The sequence below is a fragment of the Erinaceus europaeus genome, chromosome 7 (genome assembly GCF_950295315.1).
Source record: "Erinaceus europaeus chromosome 7, mEriEur2.1, whole genome shotgun sequence".
Lineage (NCBI taxonomy): Eukaryota > Metazoa > Chordata > Mammalia > Eulipotyphla > Erinaceidae > Erinaceus > Erinaceus europaeus.
In genome coordinates this window covers 127,932,679-127,951,065 of record NC_080168.1, presented here as the reverse complement: position 1 = coordinate 127,951,065, position 18,387 = coordinate 127,932,679, and the positions used below count along the sequence as shown (strand labels likewise).

Below are 18,387 nucleotides of genomic sequence, written 5' to 3'. Positions count from 1 at the left end.
GGGGAGAGAAAGACAGACACCTGCAGACCTGCTTCACCGCCTGGGAAGCGACGCCCCTGCAGGTGGGGAGCCGGGGGCTCGAACCGGATTCCTTCGAACGCCGGTCCTCTTGCGCTTTGCGCCACCTGCGCTACAGTCCTGAGCCTTATCTGAGCTGCCCAGCCGGGTGACAAAGTGCGGAAGGGAACAAAAAGAAGCGCGGGGGGCGGAGAGAGCAGCCGTCGGTCGGTACGGGGGTCGTTGGGGGCCAGGTGGTGGCGGGCCTGGCCGAGCGCACGTGGTACAGGGCCCAAGGAGCCGGGTTCGAGCCCCCGGCCCCACCTGCAGGGGGAAGCTTTGTGAGTGGCGAGGCAGTGCTGCGGGTGTCCCTGTGTCTCCCTCCCTCTCTGTCTCCCCTTCCTCTTCACTTCCGGCTGTTTCTATCCAATAAAAAAGTAAAGATGATGATTTTAAAAATGGTGTTGGGAAAACTGGACAGCCAGATGTGCAAGTATGACATTCGCTCATCAGTTGAGGCCATACCCCAAACACTGGCTCCGAGTAGACTGAAGGTGCCGACGTGAGACCTGAGGCATAAAACACACCGCAGGAGACATCTGGAGCCCCCCCCCCACCGTGGAAACGACCCGTCAAATTGAAAAGCTTCTGTTCATCTGCACACGGAGAGGTTGCCCCACTGATAAAAGGCAGCCAGCGACTGAGGGAAGCTCTGCACACCGCACAGCTGACCAGGGATGGATGCGGACACTGCCCGCTGCCTCTTTAACCAGAGCACTGCTCAGCTCTGACTTAGGCTGGTGCTGGGAACTGAACCTGGGTAGGAGTGTCAGGCGTGCAAGTCTCACACAAGCACTGTGTTACCTGCTCACCCCGCCCCCAGATCTCTGAAGAGAATCATGTACCACCTCTAGAAAAATACACCTTACGCAGAATTTTAAAAAAAAACAAACTTTTATATATTTTATTTATCTTCTCTTTGTTGCCCTTGTTTTTTATTGTTGTAGTTGTTATTGTTAATGTCATCATTGTTGGATAGGACAGAGAGAAATGGAGAGAGGAGAGAAAGACAGACACCTGCAGACCTGCTTCACCATCTGTGAAGCGACTCCCCTGCAGGTGGGGAGCCCGGGGCTCCAACCGGGATCCTCGTGCCGTCCCTGCGCTTTGCGCCTCGCCTGCTGCGCTGCCGCCTGACTCCCACTTACAATTTTGCACACAGAATGAAAAGCTTATAAAGTCTGAATAGCATAGTTAACAGCCTTAGTGTGTACTGTGAAGACTGGGCCCATCTTTAATGGTTGGGTTAAAAAGCCTTGAATCAACCTTAGAGGTTAGGTGGAAATAAAGTTTTAGGGAGGGGGAATTTGGAAAGGTTTGTTGGGGACTAAAGAACTTGTTTATCCCAGTTTGCTTGGAAAGATGCCTCACTTGGGAGTGATAGGCAGTAAGATGAGGAAGTCAGATCACAAGGGAGCTGTGCTCGAGCACAACACGCCAGATAGGTCGTAGGCACGTAGCAAAGAACTGGAAAATACGCCGAAAATGCTGAAACTGTATTCTTTGCCCATTAGACTGACGGGACAAGAATATCGTGTGTGTGTATATGTAATATGTAATTTTTTAATGCTAGGCCTTTTTAATCATTATCTTTATTTATTAACTGGATAGAGACAGCCAGAAATGAAGAGCGAAGGGGGGGATAGACAGGGAGAGAGACAAGAGACACCTGCAACACTGCTTCACCACTCGGAAAACGTTCCCCCTGCGGGTGGGCGGGGGCTCAAACCTGGGTCCTTGTGCATTGTAGCATGTGCACTCAACCAGGTGTGCCACCACCCAGGCCCATTTTTTTTTTTTCCTGAAGAGTTTGTCTTGTTTTAGTCAGATTCTGTAAGGAGTTTGTAATGTTTTAAAAGTGAGGGATTTGCTTCTGTTCATTGCTTTTCTTAAGCATCAAAAAATTGACCCTCCCCCAATTTTTTTTTTTTAAGAAATAATGATGGCTTTATTCTTTTTCTTTCTTTTTTTTTTTTTTCTTTTTTTTTCATATCACTGCTAAACTCTGGTTTATAGTGACACATGGGATTGAGCCTGGGACTTTGGAGCCTCAGGCATGAGAGTCTGTTTATATAACCATTATGCTATCTACCCCCCCAGCCCAAAATTGAATATTTCTACTCATTAATCAAAAATGCTATTCTAGGAATAGTAGCAATATTCAAGTTAATGTTAAAAAAGACCAACAATGCCCAGATCACTAGCAGTGTGTCACATGATGGCATTGCTGATGCCCTGCTACACAGTTCCCCCAGAACCCGAGATGGGTGATACACTTTCTGTGCATCTCACGCAGACTCCTGCTCCCAGGGCTCTGGCTAAAATGCTAGTTGATCTTAGTGTTGTTATCTCGCGTCATGGTACTCCAGTTTGAATAGGAGCCTTCTGTTCACATAAGACAATAGGGTGTAAAAGCAGCTCGGTGCCTGCACTATGAATCCACTGCTCCTAGAGGCCATTTTCCCCATTTTTGTTGCTATTGTTGCCCTTGTTGTTGTTGTTGTTGTTATTTTTATTGCTGTCGTCGTCGTTGGATAGGACAGAGAGAAATGGGGGGGGAGAAAGACAGCCACCTGTAGACCTGCTTCACTGCCTGTGAAGTGACCCCCCCCCCCCTGAGGTGGGGAGCCGGGGGCCTTGAACCCAGATCCTTGTGCCAGTCCTTGCGCTTTGCGCCATCTACTTAAGTTTTTTTTTTTTTTAAATATTTGCTCACTTATTTCCTTTTGTTGCCCTTGTTGTTTTATTGTTGTTGTTATTGATGTCGTCGTTGTTGGATAGGACAGAGAGAAATGGAGAGAGGAGGGGAAGACAGAGAGGGGGAGAGAAAGACAGACACCTGCAGACCTGCTTCACCGCCTGTGAAGCGACTCCCTTGCAGGTGGGGAGCTGGGGGCTCGAACCGGGATCCTTACTCCGGTCCTTGCGCTTTGCGCCACGTGCGCTTAACCTGCTGTGCTACTACTGCTCAACTCCCCTACTTAAGTTTTGAGAAGTAGCTTCTTGGAACCTAGTGTGCTCTTACTAAGTAATAGTGTTGATTTAAGGATTTCTGGAAAATGCTTCTCTTTAAAAAAAAAAAGATTTTTTTGTTATTCGTAACAATTTTCTTGTGGCAGTACGTCTAAGATTTTTAAAACACTTATTTGTTATTGGATATAGACAGACAGAAATTGAGAGAGGAGGTAGAGAGAGAGAGAGAGAGAGAGGCAGAGAGACACCTGCAGCCCTGCTTCACCACTTGCAAAGCTTTCCCCCTGCAGATGGGGACCAGGGGCTTGAACCTGGGTCCTTGTGCACTGTAATGTATGCACTTAACTGGGTGCGCCACCACCTGGCCCCTGTAATTAAGATTTTTAAGGAACAAATACTATATTTTTAATTCTTTTTTAACTGTGTCCCCCCCCCCCCCCATGCGCCTCATGAAGCTGAACATCCACCCTCACCCTCAACCCAGGGTTTTACTTTGGTGCCCTCCTCCATACTATGTAAATCTTATGCTCATCTTTGTTCTCAAACTTTGAGTTTGTTTTAACATTTTATTCATTTATTTATTTAGGTAGAGAGAGAAGTTGAAAGAGGAGTGGGGAAATAGAGAGGGAAGAGACAGAGATGCATGTGATCCTGCTTCACCGCTCGTAAAGTTTCCCCTGCCGTGGGGCCAAGGGCTTGAACCCGGGTCTGCTTATTGTAGCATATGTACTCAACCAGGTGCACCCGCCACAAACTTTGACTTCTTCTCCCTGCAGGTTGTTACTATAACTATTTCTTCTTTTATGTCATGTCTTTGATCAGGTAGTTTTCCTTGTCTGGGAAGCATCTTTTTAGCACTTCTTTACATAGATCTTGCATATTTCTGTTTATACCCAAGTGTAATGGACTGAATTGTGTCTGTTCAGAATTCATATGGTAAAACCCTAATCCCAGTATTTGGAGATAAAAGCCTTTAAAAATGTGGAATCAAAATGAGGTCATTAGGGTCAGTCCAATCTGTTAGTCCTATAAGAGACTACAACATGACACAGAGGAAAAACAGTGTGAAGATACTGAGAGGACTCATGAGAGAACCAGGACTAAAACTAGATAATCTCATCTGGAAAAGGAAGAAAGGGAGGGAGGAGGGAAAGCTTATGTGTATATACCGTACACATATATGTTGCGTCTTATTATCAGCACAGAAACTTTCTTCTTCTAGCGTTTGCCCTTCTTCCGTAGCCAGTCAACAGCGTCAGGCTGAGCCTGATGTCAAGTTCCGAGACCTCCTTTGAATCTGGAGAGGTGGCCGTCGTTGACTATGTGGGCCATAGTCTGTCTGGAGCCGCAGGGGCAGTTCGGGTCGTCTCCGGCTCCCCAGCGATTTCTAATTCTGTTCAGCTCCTCCGCCCGACTAGCAGACTAAGAGCCTTTCCCCTCATATTTATTTTGAAGCTCTTTGCAGTGCCAAGTGGTGGTGCACCTGGTTGAGCGCACACATTGCAGTGTGCATGGACCCAGGTTCAAGCCTCCAGTCCCCACCTGCAGGGGAGCTTCAGGAGCCATTAAACAGCGCTGCAAGTGTCTGTCTCCCTCCATCTCAGTTTCTCTCTGCCTCTATCCAAAGTAAATGAACAACAGCAAACTCCAGGGGTGCTCAGGAGGCTCTTAGAATATTTACTTCAGTGATAGTTTTTCCTTAAGTCCCTGATTATTCAGTTTGTGTTGAGTAAACTAGAAATAAGGCTAATTTGGGAAGTCTCAATTTCCAAGTCAAAGAGAGATCTCAGAAGAAACCCAATTCCTAGCAGACTCCAGAAGGGTGACAAAATCTGTTTAAAGACTTTATGAGAGAGTTTTTTCACGTCAGCCCAAGCAAACTAAACTGATACTGGGGTGTGGTAGTGACAATTGCCTAAAAATTCATAACTGAATGATAGGTAAAGGCTGGGAGAGCTGACATGCATATTGGGGGGGTCCTGATTTTTTAAAGTATTGATTATTATTTATGTGATAGAACAGAGAAGTTGAGGGGAGGGGAGATGGGAAGGGTAATACCGCCCCTTGGCAGTGGGGACTGGGGCTTGGACCCACATGTGTGCTCAACCAGCGGCACCACTGCCTGGCCCCGCCTTGATGGTTTGGAAGAGACTGTTGGTAGAAATAGGAATGTTAAAGGTCCTCTGGGTCAGTGTTGGAGTAGAACGTTCCCACATCATTTTGAAAGAGAGGAAGCTGTATTTAGGAGACAGTATCAGGTTGTGACTGGCAGCTCCTGCTCAGGAGGTTACTGGCATTTGGCTTCTCAGTCCAGAGGCCGTCTCAGCTAAAGTCAGGAGCAGGCGGGATTGCCCGGAAAAAGCAGAGAACTCTCTTGCCTAGTTACTTGGATCCTCATCGGTGACACAAGAGACAAATTTTGAGAATCTTACACCTGTAGAGGTGCTGCCGACACGGACTAGGGACAGAGGTAGGATGGAATTAAGGGAAGCTCTCAACTTCTGAGATTCTCCAGGGTGAACCAGTGGTGCTCTTCAATGTCAAACCTAGTTATTCAGGAGAAGGGGAGAGACCCCCAAAATGGGTCAGAGCAAGCTCACACCAGTTGGGGCAGAATTGTCAAGCCACTGCTTTTCTAGTCTAGCAAATGAGTTGAATGATCAAGCTGAATACTAAATAACAGCTTTCAGCACAACTCTTTAAAGCATTTTGCATCTTAAAAGTAAAAAAGTCACTAAGTCAGTTATTATTATTTTGTGCAAACTTCACACAAGGACCCAGGTTCAAGCCCCGCTCCCCACCTGCAGGGGGACTGCTTCCTGAGGGGTGAAGCAGGCCTGCAGGAGTCTCTCTGTCTCTCTCCCTCGCTGTCATCCCCATCACTCTTAATTTCCGGCTGTCTCTGTCCAATAAATAAAGATAAGAAAATGTTTCAAAAAATAAAAAGAAACTTTCTGCCTTTAAACTTAAGTCTCTGTGACCCTACCTCTTTCAACTATTAACGCCAGGTCAAGCATACATAGTATGAAGCACAAGGACCTGAACAAGGATCTCAGTTCGAGCCCCTGGCTCTCCACCTGCAGGTGGGGGGGGTCACTTTCCAATGTTGAAGCAGGTTTGCAGGTGTCTTACCTTTCTCCAGCCCCCCCCCACATAGCTCTCCCTTCCTGTCTCAGTTTCTCTTTGTCCTGTGCAAAAGCAAAAAAAAAGCCCCCAGGAGCAGTGAATATAGTGCCGGCACGGAACCCCCAGATAAACCTGGAGGCAGAACAAACAAAAAACTCTCGTATGTTCTGTCGCTGAGCCACCACCTCCCTGGGCCCTTCAATATCAAACTGATAGTAGTTTTTTTAATTAAAAATAGTTTAAGGTTGTTATTATTTCTGTGTGTGTGTGTGTGTGTGTGTGTGTGTGTGTGTGAGTGAGGGAGGGAGAGAGAGAGGGGATGAGAGAACCAGAGTATCAATCTGGAACATACACTGCTGGGGGTTGAATTTCAGAATCTCATGCTTGAGAGTCCAATGCTTTACCCACTGCACCACCTCCTGGACTGCTGTTTAAAAACCTTAGGAATTCATTCTGCAGAACTGAAACCTTGTACACACATGATTTCACCACTCCAGTCTGCTTTTTCCTTCTGACATGCAGACACACACACACACACACCACACCACACACACACACACCACACACACACACACACCATACACACACACCACACCACACACACACACCACACACACACACACACCACACACACACACACACACACCATACACACACACCACACACACACACACACCACACCACACACACATACACCACACACACACACCACACACACACACACACACACACACACACACACACCACCCCCTCTTCTCCCAGTGTCCTAGTGCCTCCTTGCGAAGCTGGGGCTCAAGCCTGGACCATGCACAGACTTACCTGTGAGCTCTGTCACCTCAGGAGCTATTTTTCCTTTATGTGTTGTCATCACTGGGGCCTCACCAATGGGAATGAGCTTTCCCCACGGGGATGACACTGTAGCGTCAGAATGTGCCCCAGCAGGAGAGGGGGCCGGGGGGGGGGGGGGGGGGGCGGCGGGCTGGAGCCCAGGTTGCTGGCTCGGCATCAGACACCCTCCTGCATGAGCTGCTTTGTTGCCCCCAGTGGTTTCTTTCTTTTTTTTTTAATATTTATTTTATTTATTTATTCCCTTTTGTTGCCCTTGTTTTTTTATTGTTGTAGTTATTATTGTTGTTGTCATTGATGTTGTCGTCGTTGGATAGGACAGAGAGAAATGGAGAGAGGAGGGGAACACAAGGGGGGGGAGAGAAAGACAGACACCTGCAGACCTGCTTCACCGCCTGTGAAGCGACTCCCCTGCAGGTGGGGAGCCGGGGGCTCGAACCGGGATCCTTCTGCCGGTCCTCGCGCTTTGCGCCACGTGCGCTTAACCCGCTGCGCCCAATTCCCTCTTCTTTTTTTTTTTTATATACACATTTTAAAATATGAAAGCAAGAAAGAATAATGTTAAGATCTGCTGTATTAAGTTCCACTGTTTTTTCAATTATGATTATTGCCTGGCCAGTATTGTTTTATTCCTTTCCAGTTCACCAGCTAGATTATTTTGAATCAGGTTGTAGCTTACTGTAATGTCTCACATGTATTCTTCTATATATGTAATGGGCATAACTGTAAAAAGCATCATTTTATTTTGGCAGATCATGGCTACCATAGAAGAAATTGCACATCAGATTATTGAGCAGCAGATGGGAGAGGTATGTCAGTTTTGCATTTCCTTAAATGGTCACCGTACTTCTTTAAGCCAGCTGTATATTCTAGGCTCTGAAGGAGCACGGGTGAAAGTCCGTTCCCAGCTATACTGATAGTCTCTGAATAGAAGGAAAACAGTGGGGAGTTGTGGGGGCCGGGACAGAAAATGTTTGCGCAGGTGAGTGAACCAGTGGGAGGAGATCCATGTCCACAGACATTAGAGCTGCTGCTGCTGCTGCTGCTGCTTCTCCTTCTTTTTAGTTTGAAAGATTATTTTCACGTCAGAAAAGACACCAGTGCACTGCTCAGCCCTGGCAGGTTGGATGCCTGGGTTTCCGGAGCCTCAGTCACGCAGGCCCTCTGCTCTAATGCTGCCACTGCTTTCTCTGTGTGAAAATTTATGACTCAAGTTTATAATCCCATACAGCTGTGACTGGATTTTTAAGCTTGACTTTTTTTTTTTAAAACCTGTATTTATGCGGGGGGGAGGGGGAGCCCAGAGTGTAAGTGCAGTTAGGATTCTGGAGATTGAACTTGAGACCTCATGCTCGTAAGTCTGGCGCTCTAACCACTGCAGCACCTTCTGGGCTCCAAGCTGCTGCTTATTCACATACGTATGCACGCATGCATTTTACTATTTTATTTATTTACTGGGTAGAGAGGAAAGTTGAGAGGGAAGGGTGAGCTAGAAATGGAGAGTGCCAGAGACAACAGCAGCACTGCTTCCCTCTTGCATGTGGGGAGTAGGGGCTTAAACTCAGATCCCTGTGTAACATTTGCTTTCAACCTGGTGCACCACTGCCCAGTTCCCTGCTCTTTTTTTTTTAAAAAAAAACTACATATCTGGTTTATTAGGAAGAGGTACCGTAACTCATAGATAATCAAAGTACCATCTAGAGACCCTGGAAGATTCAGCAAGGTTGAAATCATTCCCATATCATAATAAAATGTTTTTTTGGTTTCTTACTGTTATTTCACATTATACAGCGGAATTTTCCAGACACTGTGTAACATAGCATGATTTTGGAACGTGTTAACATTTAAAAGGTACACATAACTCAGTGAAGCAATGTTGTCCAAATGGCCTGTGCAAAATGTTACAAAGTCACCCTTGAACAAGAGATAAATTCAATTGCAGAATAGACTAATGGAGCCTAATGTGTTGTCTTCCATACTGCAAATACCCTTTAAAAGCTACAGCTTGTTTCCATAGTTTGAAGAGAATAATAAAGTGTTCTTCCACCTTTCAGCCAATAAATTTAAAAATAGGATTGGGAGGTAGCACACTGGTTATGCAAAAAGATTTATATTCCTTGAGACTCCCAAGTCCCTGGTTCAATCCCTCATAACACTACAAGTCAGAGCTGAGCAGTGCTTTTGTAAACAAAGTAAAATTAAATTTTCTTTAATATTTTATTTTATTTATTTATGAGAAAGATAGGAGGAGAGAGAAAGAACTAGACATCACTCTGGTACATATGCTGCCGGGGTTTGAAATCGTGCTGCAGAGTCCAATGCTCTTGCCACTGTGCCACCTCCTGGACCACAGTAGTTTTCTTTATAAATTTAATCAAAACAATATATTGTGGCCTGGCGAAATAACTCACTTGGATAGTTTGCTACTTTGCTACATACACGGCCCAAGTTTGAGCCTAACGCTGCTTTGAAGGATGTGTTCTCTTTTACTCTTTTCTTTGCCTCTCTGCCTTTCTCTCATGTATAGAGATACCGATAGAAGAGCCTGGTTTCTGGGAGTCGGGCGGTAGCGCATCAGGTTAGGCGCAGGTGGTACAAAGCGCAAGGACTGGTCTAAGGATCTCGGTCCGAGCCCCCAGCTCTCCACCTGCAGGGGAGTCGCTTCACAGGCGGTGAAGCAGGTCTGCAAGTGTCTGTCTCTCTCTTTCCCTCTCTGTCTCCCCTTCCTCTCTCCATTTTTCTCTGTCCTATCCAACAACAACATCAATAACGACAATAATAACTACAACAATAAAACAACAACAAGGGCAGCAAAAGGGAATCAATAAATTTTTTTAAAAAAAAAAACCTAGCTTCTAAATCGGACATTAAATCAGTTTGAAAAAAATATATAACAGGAAATTGGAAATAAGCCAATTTTACCAATTTGAAATTGAATCAAGCAATGGCATTAGGTCAATGAATTTATTCTGTAAAATATTTGCCTGGTACCATTGGTACTTTAAAAAACAATTTTTAAAATTTTTTAAAAATCTATTTATTTTTAAATAGAGACAGAAATTGAGAGAGGAGAGGGAGGGAGATCAGGGAGGGAGAGAGACGCCTGCAGCCCTGCTTCACCACTCGAGAAGCTTCCCCCCTGCAGGTGGGGACCGGGGGCTTGAACTTGGTTCCTTGTGCACTAATGCGTACACTCAACCAGGCGCACCACCACCTGGCCCCCATCAGCACTTTTTACTACCTTGGTTTCCATAAAATATTCCAAATTCAGAATCTCTCCATCCTCAGCATGGACACTGTTCTAAGCCACTGTATCTGCCTGTAAATCAAGGTTGGCAAATCTTTTCTCTACCAAGGGTTGCTAGATATTTATAATATCACTTGCAGGCTATAATACCAAATTATCAACAGAAAAGTAGTATTCAGTACTTCATGTTGCTATGAAAACTCCAGAATTTATTGAATTTTGAGTCCCAGCTGTGGTTGCCTTGGCATGGACAGACCAAAGAGTCTCTTAGGCTGTATACTGCCCTCCACCCCTCAGCCCTGCCAAATACCGCCTGGATGTTGCCTAGTGTCTGTGCAGTAAGGTTCCCCTATACGTGCACTCTGGGACATTTGCAGTCTAGTCTTCACACTAAATCTTGAGTGGACATCTTGAGACAGCTTTTCTGCTCTGTAAACCTTTTATTTGACCTCCAGTTCACATAGCAAAATCAGATTTTGTATGGCCAGCAAAGCCTCTACAATGCGATGCCCGCAGTTTGTTCAGCTCCTGTCTTCAGGTGTGACCCCTTTGCGCTACTTTACTTACTCACTGTGCCTTATGTTCAAATGTGTTGAATAGGCGGCCCAGGAGGTGGCAAAGTGCGTAAAGCATTAGACTCAGAAAGCAGGATGTCTGGAGTTCCATCCTGGGTATTGCTTGTGCCAGAGTGGTGCTCTGGTCCTCTTAAATTTTTTTTTTTTTGTTATTTATTTTCCCTTTTGTTGTCCTTTTTTAAAAAAATATTTATTTATTTATTTATTTACTTTTGTTGCCCTTGTTTTATTGTTGTAGTTATTACTGATGTCGTTGTTGTTGGAAAGGACAGAGAGAAATGGAGAGAGGAAGGGGAGACAGAGGGGGAGAGAAAGACAGACACCTGCAGACCTGCTTCACTGCCTGTGAAGGGACTCCCCTGCAGGTGGGGAGCCGGAGGCTCGAACAGGGATCCTTGCGCTTTGAGCCACGTGCACTTAACCCACTGCGCTACTGCCCAACTCCCACCCTTGTTGTTTTTTATTGTTATTGATATCGTCATTGTTAGATAGGACAGGGAGACATGGAAAGAGGAGAGGAAGACCAGGGGAGTGAAAGACACCTGCAGACCTGCTTCACTGCCTGTGAAGTGACTCCCCTGAAGGTGGGGAGCTGGGGGCTCAAACTGGGATTCTTAAGCCTCTACTTGCGCTTTGTGCCACGTGCGCTTAACCCGCTAGAGACAGCCAGAGATCGAGAAAGGGAAGAGAGGAAGAGAGAGAGAGAGAGAGAGAGAGAGGGAACTGCAGCCCTGCTTCACCGTTTGCAAAGCCCCATCTGCAGGTGGGGACCAGGGCTTGAACCTGGGTCCTTATGCACTGTAACATGCACGCTCAACCAGGTGTACCACCACCCAACCCCTTATGAGTGACTTCTTGCCCTGATTTATCTTTCTTTATACTACTTAATGCCCTAAAACATTATTTGCCATTTTATTTTTAATCTCTGTTCTCACTAAAATTAAAAGGTTTTTATATAAAACATTTTATTTAGTTTATTATTTTAATGAGAAAGTATAGATACAGAGAGAGAGAGAGACACCAGAACACTGCTCAGTTCTGGCTTATGGTGGGGATGAAGATTGAACCTGGGACCTCAGAGCCTCAGGCTTGAAAGGCTTTTGCATAACCATTATGCTGTCTCCCCAGCCCTAAAATAAAAAGTTTATGAAAACAGATTTTGTTTTGCATATTGCTCCCAACAAACAGTGCTTGGCAAACAGAATGTACCCAGTGCACGTTTGTCTAAATGCTAGGTGAGAAGGAAGAGGGAAGAAAGAGTCAAGATCGTGAGGGTCCAAATATTCTTACAGTGGAGCCTTCACGTGCACACTTGTTCCTTTCAGTAGTAGAATTTCATTAAAGTAACACTGCTAGTTTAAAGGGGTATACATGTCTGCTTTGGGCTTTCTTTGAAGGCTTGAGGAAATTGTGTCATTGAAGAACAGAAAAGTTCTTGGGTTGGATTACTAACTAGATATGATCATGTTAGATTGTTACAGAGCAGCAAGCTGGGCAGAAAATCCAGATTGTGACAGCGCTTGATCATAATACACAAGGCAAACAGTTCATTCTGACAAATCATGACGGCTCTACCCCAAGCAAAGTCATTCTAGCCAGACAAGATTCCACACCAGGGAAGGTCTTCCTCACAACTCCAGATGCCGCAGGTGTCAACCAGTTATTTTTCACAACTCCTGACCTGTCTGCACAGCACCTCCAGGTAAATAATTATAGAAATGTCTGTTCATCTTTCACCTTAAAGAAATTGTAAAGCATGTCAGAAGTCTTACTTTTCAGGATATATATATATATATATATATATATATGTTCAATAGGAGAAAAACTTGAATAAAATATGCTGTGTCAGGTATTCACGATGTGTGGTTTTTCTTGTGCCTGTATCTTTGGCAAAGAGGGAGTTGGAGTCCATAGCTGAGTACAGTACAATCCACTCTGGATTGTTTGGCCGGGAAGGATCTAATAAAGGATATAGAGAGCTCAAAGTATTGCTGGGAAGGCTGAAGACACAGTTCTAGCTCAAGTTTCCAAGAATAACCTTTGGGCCATGCTGGGTAAGGGGCATCTAAGAGAGCTGCTGCCCCGGTCTTGTCTTGAGATGCTAAGTCATAAGCATCTTGTGTAGCTGCAGTTCCCACGACCCAGCTGCCCGTGCCTCGGGCATAAATGCCATATCAAGAAGTCACACTGCAGTTATGAGTTTGGTCACTGCCTCCTCTCTTGTCATCCACATCTTCACTCATGTGGCTTGCAGTCTCTACCCCATGAATTCCTCTTTCCTGCAGTTCAAATCAGCGTAAAATAACAGGCATTTTATATGCTGCTTTCCTGTTAGGTGGATATGTTACTGCTGATGACCAGGTTGAATGCAAAACCACTGGGCTTCACGTTTGCCTTCCTTCATCAGCTCTTTCAGGGAATATCACTTAAATTGGATTCCATATTTTGTTGTGATAGAAGACAGCTTATGAAATATTTGCCAAATGCCTGGCGTAGGTCTGAGCTGGTGAAGGAAACCTTGGTGCTGTGATATCTGTCCTTCTCTCTGTGCCTTTGTCTCTCAATATATATATATATATATATAAATCCCAGAGTGGTGACACCTGGAAAAATTCTGTGCTCTTCAAGGCAAATGTCATGATAGAACTGATCACTGCCACCAAAATTAAAAGTATCCTTATGAATAATAAGAGTTAAGCTTTTCGGGGGGAGGGGTCGGGCAGTAGCGCATCAGATTAAATGTACATGGTGCAAAGCGCACAGACCAGCATCAGGATCCTGGTTCGAGCCCTTGGCTCCCCACCAGTAGGGGGTTGCTTCACAGGTGGTGAAGCAGGTCTGCAGGTGTATGTCTTTCTCTCTCCCTCTCTGTCTTCCCCTCCTTTCTCCATTTCTCTCTGTCCTATCCAACAATAACGACATCAGTAACAACAACAATAACCACAACACTGACAAAAAAATACAAGGGCAACAAAGGGAAAAAATAGCCTCCAGCAGCAGTGGATTTGTGGTGCAGGCACTGAGCCTCAGCAATAACCCTGGAGGCAACAACAACAAAAAGAAACTTTCCATAGCTGATGTTTGTTTTTAAAAGTTTAGTTAAATTGTTATGGGAAAGATTGAGGTACCTTTACTGTATTTGTTAATGACATACTAGATTCTCACCATATATAAATTAAAAACAGATTATACATGCATAATAGAGTTTACAACTTCAGGATAACATGAAAGAACAAATAAAAGGTATGCTCAGTTGTTACTTTAATTTTTAAAGAAATTAATCCTTAATTTATTGATGAACTAAATTTTTTTTGGGGGGGTTGTTTCTTTAGCTTTTAACAGATAATTCTTCCCTGGACCAAGGACCAAATAAGGTTTTTGATCTTTGCGTGGTATGTGGAGATAAAGCATCAGGTAACAATAACTTCTTCTGTGTTTTATGTTACTAAAATATTCTCCATGTTGCCATGTTTCTTCTGCTGGACATAAAATGAAAGACAAAAACTTGCCATTTTTGCATTTCATATTTATGCACTTCTATATTCAACTGAAATTTTCCCTCAAAGTTTTTCATTCATGTAAAGATTTTTCTCATGTAAAGATTTTGCAGCTTAATTTGATTTTTCTAATGACATAAAATGCATATTTTGAATAATTACAAAAGACACTTCACTTTTTGAAAGTAAACACTGTTGAATATGAAACCAGATTTTGTCAGCTCACTTAAAAAAGTTGTGAGGGGCCAGGCGGTGGTGCATCTGGATAAGTGCACTTGGTACGAAGTGCAAGGATCTGGGTTTGAGCCAGGAAGATTTGTAAATGTTTTGCTTAGCACACACAGGCTCTAATTATCCCAGTAGGATGATGATCATTTCTACCAAATACTTGATAATTTTTGTTAAAAAGAAGCTTGGCTTACAGGGTTACAAGTACCTAGCACTGCTTCATCACTCGGGAGTTTTCCCTTTGCGTGATACTCTCATGCTGTGGCTAGGGGCTCAAGTCTGGGTTCTCACGCAGGGTAAAGTGTACAGTCTCCCCATCCTCCCTCCACCCCTATTTATTTTCTTTAAATGGTTTCTATAACAGAGACAGAGGAAATTATCCCATCCTCTGGATTCTTTTTTTTTTAATAAATTTTTTAATATTTATTTTATTTATTTATTCCCTTTTGTTGCCCTTGTTGTTTTATTGTTGTAGTTATTATTGTTGTTGTCGTTGTTGGATAAGACAGAGAGAAATGGAGAGAGGAAGGGGAAGACAGAGAGGAGGAGAGAAAGACAGACACCTGCAGACCTGCTTCACCGCCTGTGAAGCGACTCCCCTGCAGGTGGGGAGCCGGGGTTCGAACTGGGATCCTTATGTCGGTCCTTGTGCTTTGCGCCACCTGCGCTTAGCCCACTGTACTACAGCCCGACTCCCTCCTCTGGATTCTTGTCAGACTTGTCAAACACTAAAACCATCATAGAAGAGAAGACTTGATCACATGTGTGTCTAGCTAGCTAGCTCCTGATGCCACGAGGGAGCCCGAATACACCACACGTGGCAGGGCTCACAGGTGTCTGTCTTTCTCTCCCCCTCTCTGTCTTCCCCTCCTCTCTCCATTTCTCTCTGTCCTATCCAACAATGAATTGTGTCAACAAGGGCAATAATAATAACCACAACGAAGCTACAACAAGGGCAACAAAAGGGGGAAAAAATGGCCTCTAGGAGCGGTGGATTCATGGTGCAGGCACCGAGCCCAGCAATAAGCCTGGAGGAGGAAAAAAAAAAAAGATTTAGGGGGCTGGGCGTTGGCACAACAAGAGCAGCCCTGACACTGCTGCTGTTCTCCCTGTCCCCTGCCCCACCATTTCATGGGAACATGATGCAAAGGGGAAGTCTCGGGAGGGTGGGGCAATGCTGTGGTCACTGTCCCTCTCACTCTCAGTGTTTGAAGTGAGGGGGAACCACTGCCGAGAGCAGCGGGGGCCGTGCAGAATGCACACCCTAGCTGCAGCCTGCTGCCTCCTGTGTCTGTGCATGAGGCGCACTGGCACTTTGCTCATGCTCCCTTCAGTCTGTTGATGCCAGTCAAAGAAGTGGTTTGTGGGGAGTCGAGTGGTAGCGCAGCGGGTTAAGCGCACGTGGTGCGAAGTGCAAGGACCGGTTCAGGGATCCTGGTTCAAGCCCCCGGCTCCCCACCTGCAGGGGGTTGCTTCATGGGCGGTGAAGCAGGTCTGCAGGTGTCTGTCTTTCTCTCCCCCTCTCTGTCTTCCCCTCCTCTCTCCATTTCTCTCTGTCCTATCCAACAACATCAGTAACAACAACAATAACTACAACAAGAATGAAAAAGGGGGCAACAAAAGGGAAAATAAATTTTAAAAAAGGGGGGGGAAACGGTTTGTCAAGTGAATAAATGAATAGTGTGTAACAGTTTCTCTAGAAATATTGAAGTGGAATCCACAACAAGAATTATTGTGGTCTACATAATGACCAGTCTGTGTTTTGCCTTTTTCCTGGAGTTTTCAGAATAAAATATTTTCATATATGGCAGCTATAGTTTGTAAGTGATATCAGAAAGTGAAATATTTTTTTTTTTATTTAAAAATATTTTGTTAATTTTTTATTTATTTACTATTTATTAGAGACAGAGAAACTGAGAAGGGAGGAGAGAGAGGGAGAGAGACAGAGACACCTGCAGCCCTGCTTCACCACTTGTGAAGCTTCCCCTGCAGGTGGGGACCGGGGGCCTGAACCTGGGTCCTTGTGCACCATACTGAGTGCGCTTAACCAGGTGCGCCACCGCCTGGTCCCTTGAACCCAGGTCTTTTTGCATTGTGATGTGTGCACTTGACCAGGTGTGCCATGGCCTGGTCCCAGTGAAATAGTTTTTATGATAAATAACTCCCATCACTCAATTTTTTATGTCATAAACTGAAAAATCTCACTTTGTCTCATAAATTGTTATTGATTAAGGGGTTAAATAGACAATCTCATTTCTTTTCTAAAATTTGTGACTTTTGTGTTAAATATCTTGTCTCTAGGGCGTCACTATGGAGCAGTAACTTGTGAAGGCTGCAAAGGATTTTTTAAAAGAAGTATTCGAAAAAATTTGGTTTATTCATGTCGAGGATCAAAGGACTGTATCATCAATAAACACCATCGAAATCGCTGTCAATACTGCAGGTTACAGAGATGTATTGCGTTTGGAATGAAACAAGACTGTATGTACTAGCCTTAAAAAAGAAAATACTCAGAGGGAGTTGGGCGGTAGCTCAGTAGGTTAAGTGCACGTGGCGCAAAGCTCAAAGAGCGGCGTAAGGATCCCGGTTCAAGCCCCTGGCTCCCCAGCTGCCGGGAAGTCGCTTCACAGGCGGTGAAGCAGGTCTGCAGGTGTCTGTCTCTCCCCCTCTGTCTTCCCCTCCTCTCTCCATTTCTCTGTCCTACCTAACAATGACAACAATAATAACTACAACAGTAAAAACAACAAGGGCAACAAAAGGGAAAGTAAATAAATAAAATTTTAAAAAAAGAAAAAAATACTGTTTAAGATTCAGGCAGATTCTAGAAGCGTTAAAATGTGTCAAATATACATGCTTTTCAGTTTACTGGTTTTTACCTAAAATAGAGAAGAAATACGTACATATGTATCACTTACTTATTTATTGTCTCCAGTGTTACTGCTGGACACTACAAATCTGCTGTTTCCGGCAGCTATTTTTTCCATTAATTTTTTTTTTTAATTGAATAGGACAGAGAAATTGAGAGAGGAGGGGGAGACAGAGTGGGAGAGAGATAGTTACTGCACACCTGCCTTGCCTTTTGTGTCCGAGGGGCTCACACCGTGGTTCTTGTGCTTAGTACTATGTATGCTTCATTGGGCGCGCCGCCACCCAGCCCCCATATGTGTACTTGTCCTCATGCAGCATTTATTTAGTAATGTCTAAATACCTCATAATTAAAGTGCTCAACTATGGTAATGGCAGCTACTATTTATTGAACTCTTTTACCTTCTGTGTAGTATGTGTAGTATTTTCACAGCATAATTCTATACTCTTATTTATTATTTTGTCAAGGTAACATGACTAGTAAAAAGTAATAAGAATTTGGATCTAAAATTTGGCAGGTTTTTTTTTTTCTCAGAAAAGTACACATTTAAAAACTTTATCTTCTAAGTAATTGAAAATTACTATCTAATGTGTGATATATTATGTTTTATAAATAAAAAGTAAGCAGTTAAATTACTTGTTGAGAATTTCCTTGCCTTATGCTGAAGAAAAGATCCAGTGTTAATCTTTTGCTTTTTTTTTTTTTTTTAAACTCAAGCACTGCTCAGCTCTGGCTTATTGTGGTGCAGGGGATTAAACCTGGGATTTGGGAGCCTCAGGCATGAGTCTCTTCACATAACCATTATGCTGTCTACCCCACTCATCTTTTTTGCTTCTCTAATGTTTTCGTGTAGATAGGTGAGGAACTCTTGACTTTATAAGTCTGAAGATTGAACTTTTAAAAACTCAGTGTTCCTCTCTCTATCTCTACCACATCTGGGGTAGGAGAGGAAATGAGATGCAAATAGTTAAT

The 18,387-nt window shown here is 44.2% G+C and overlaps 1 protein-coding gene across 2 annotated transcripts in view; it reads left to right on the top strand.

Moving 5' to 3' along the window:
- The first annotated feature begins 361 nt into the window (after window positions 1-361).
- Window positions 362-18,387, top strand: part of NR2C1 (nuclear receptor subfamily 2 group C member 1) — a 55,669-nt gene continuing 37,643 nt past the window's right edge. Inside the window, exons 1-5 of one of the 2 annotated variants that reach the window (XM_060195550.1) lie at window positions 362-817; window positions 7,755-7,811; window positions 12,296-12,526; window positions 14,157-14,238; window positions 16,851-17,030. In XM_060195550.1, the coding sequence (XP_060051533.1) occupies window positions 7,758-7,811; window positions 12,296-12,526; window positions 14,157-14,238; window positions 16,851-17,030 (547 nt within the window). In that variant the 5' untranslated portion in view covers window positions 362-817; window positions 7,755-7,757. The remainder of the gene's footprint in view (window positions 818-7,754; window positions 7,812-12,295; window positions 12,527-14,156; window positions 14,239-16,850; window positions 17,031-18,387) is intronic. The other variant, XM_060195549.1, reaches the window with a different exon arrangement.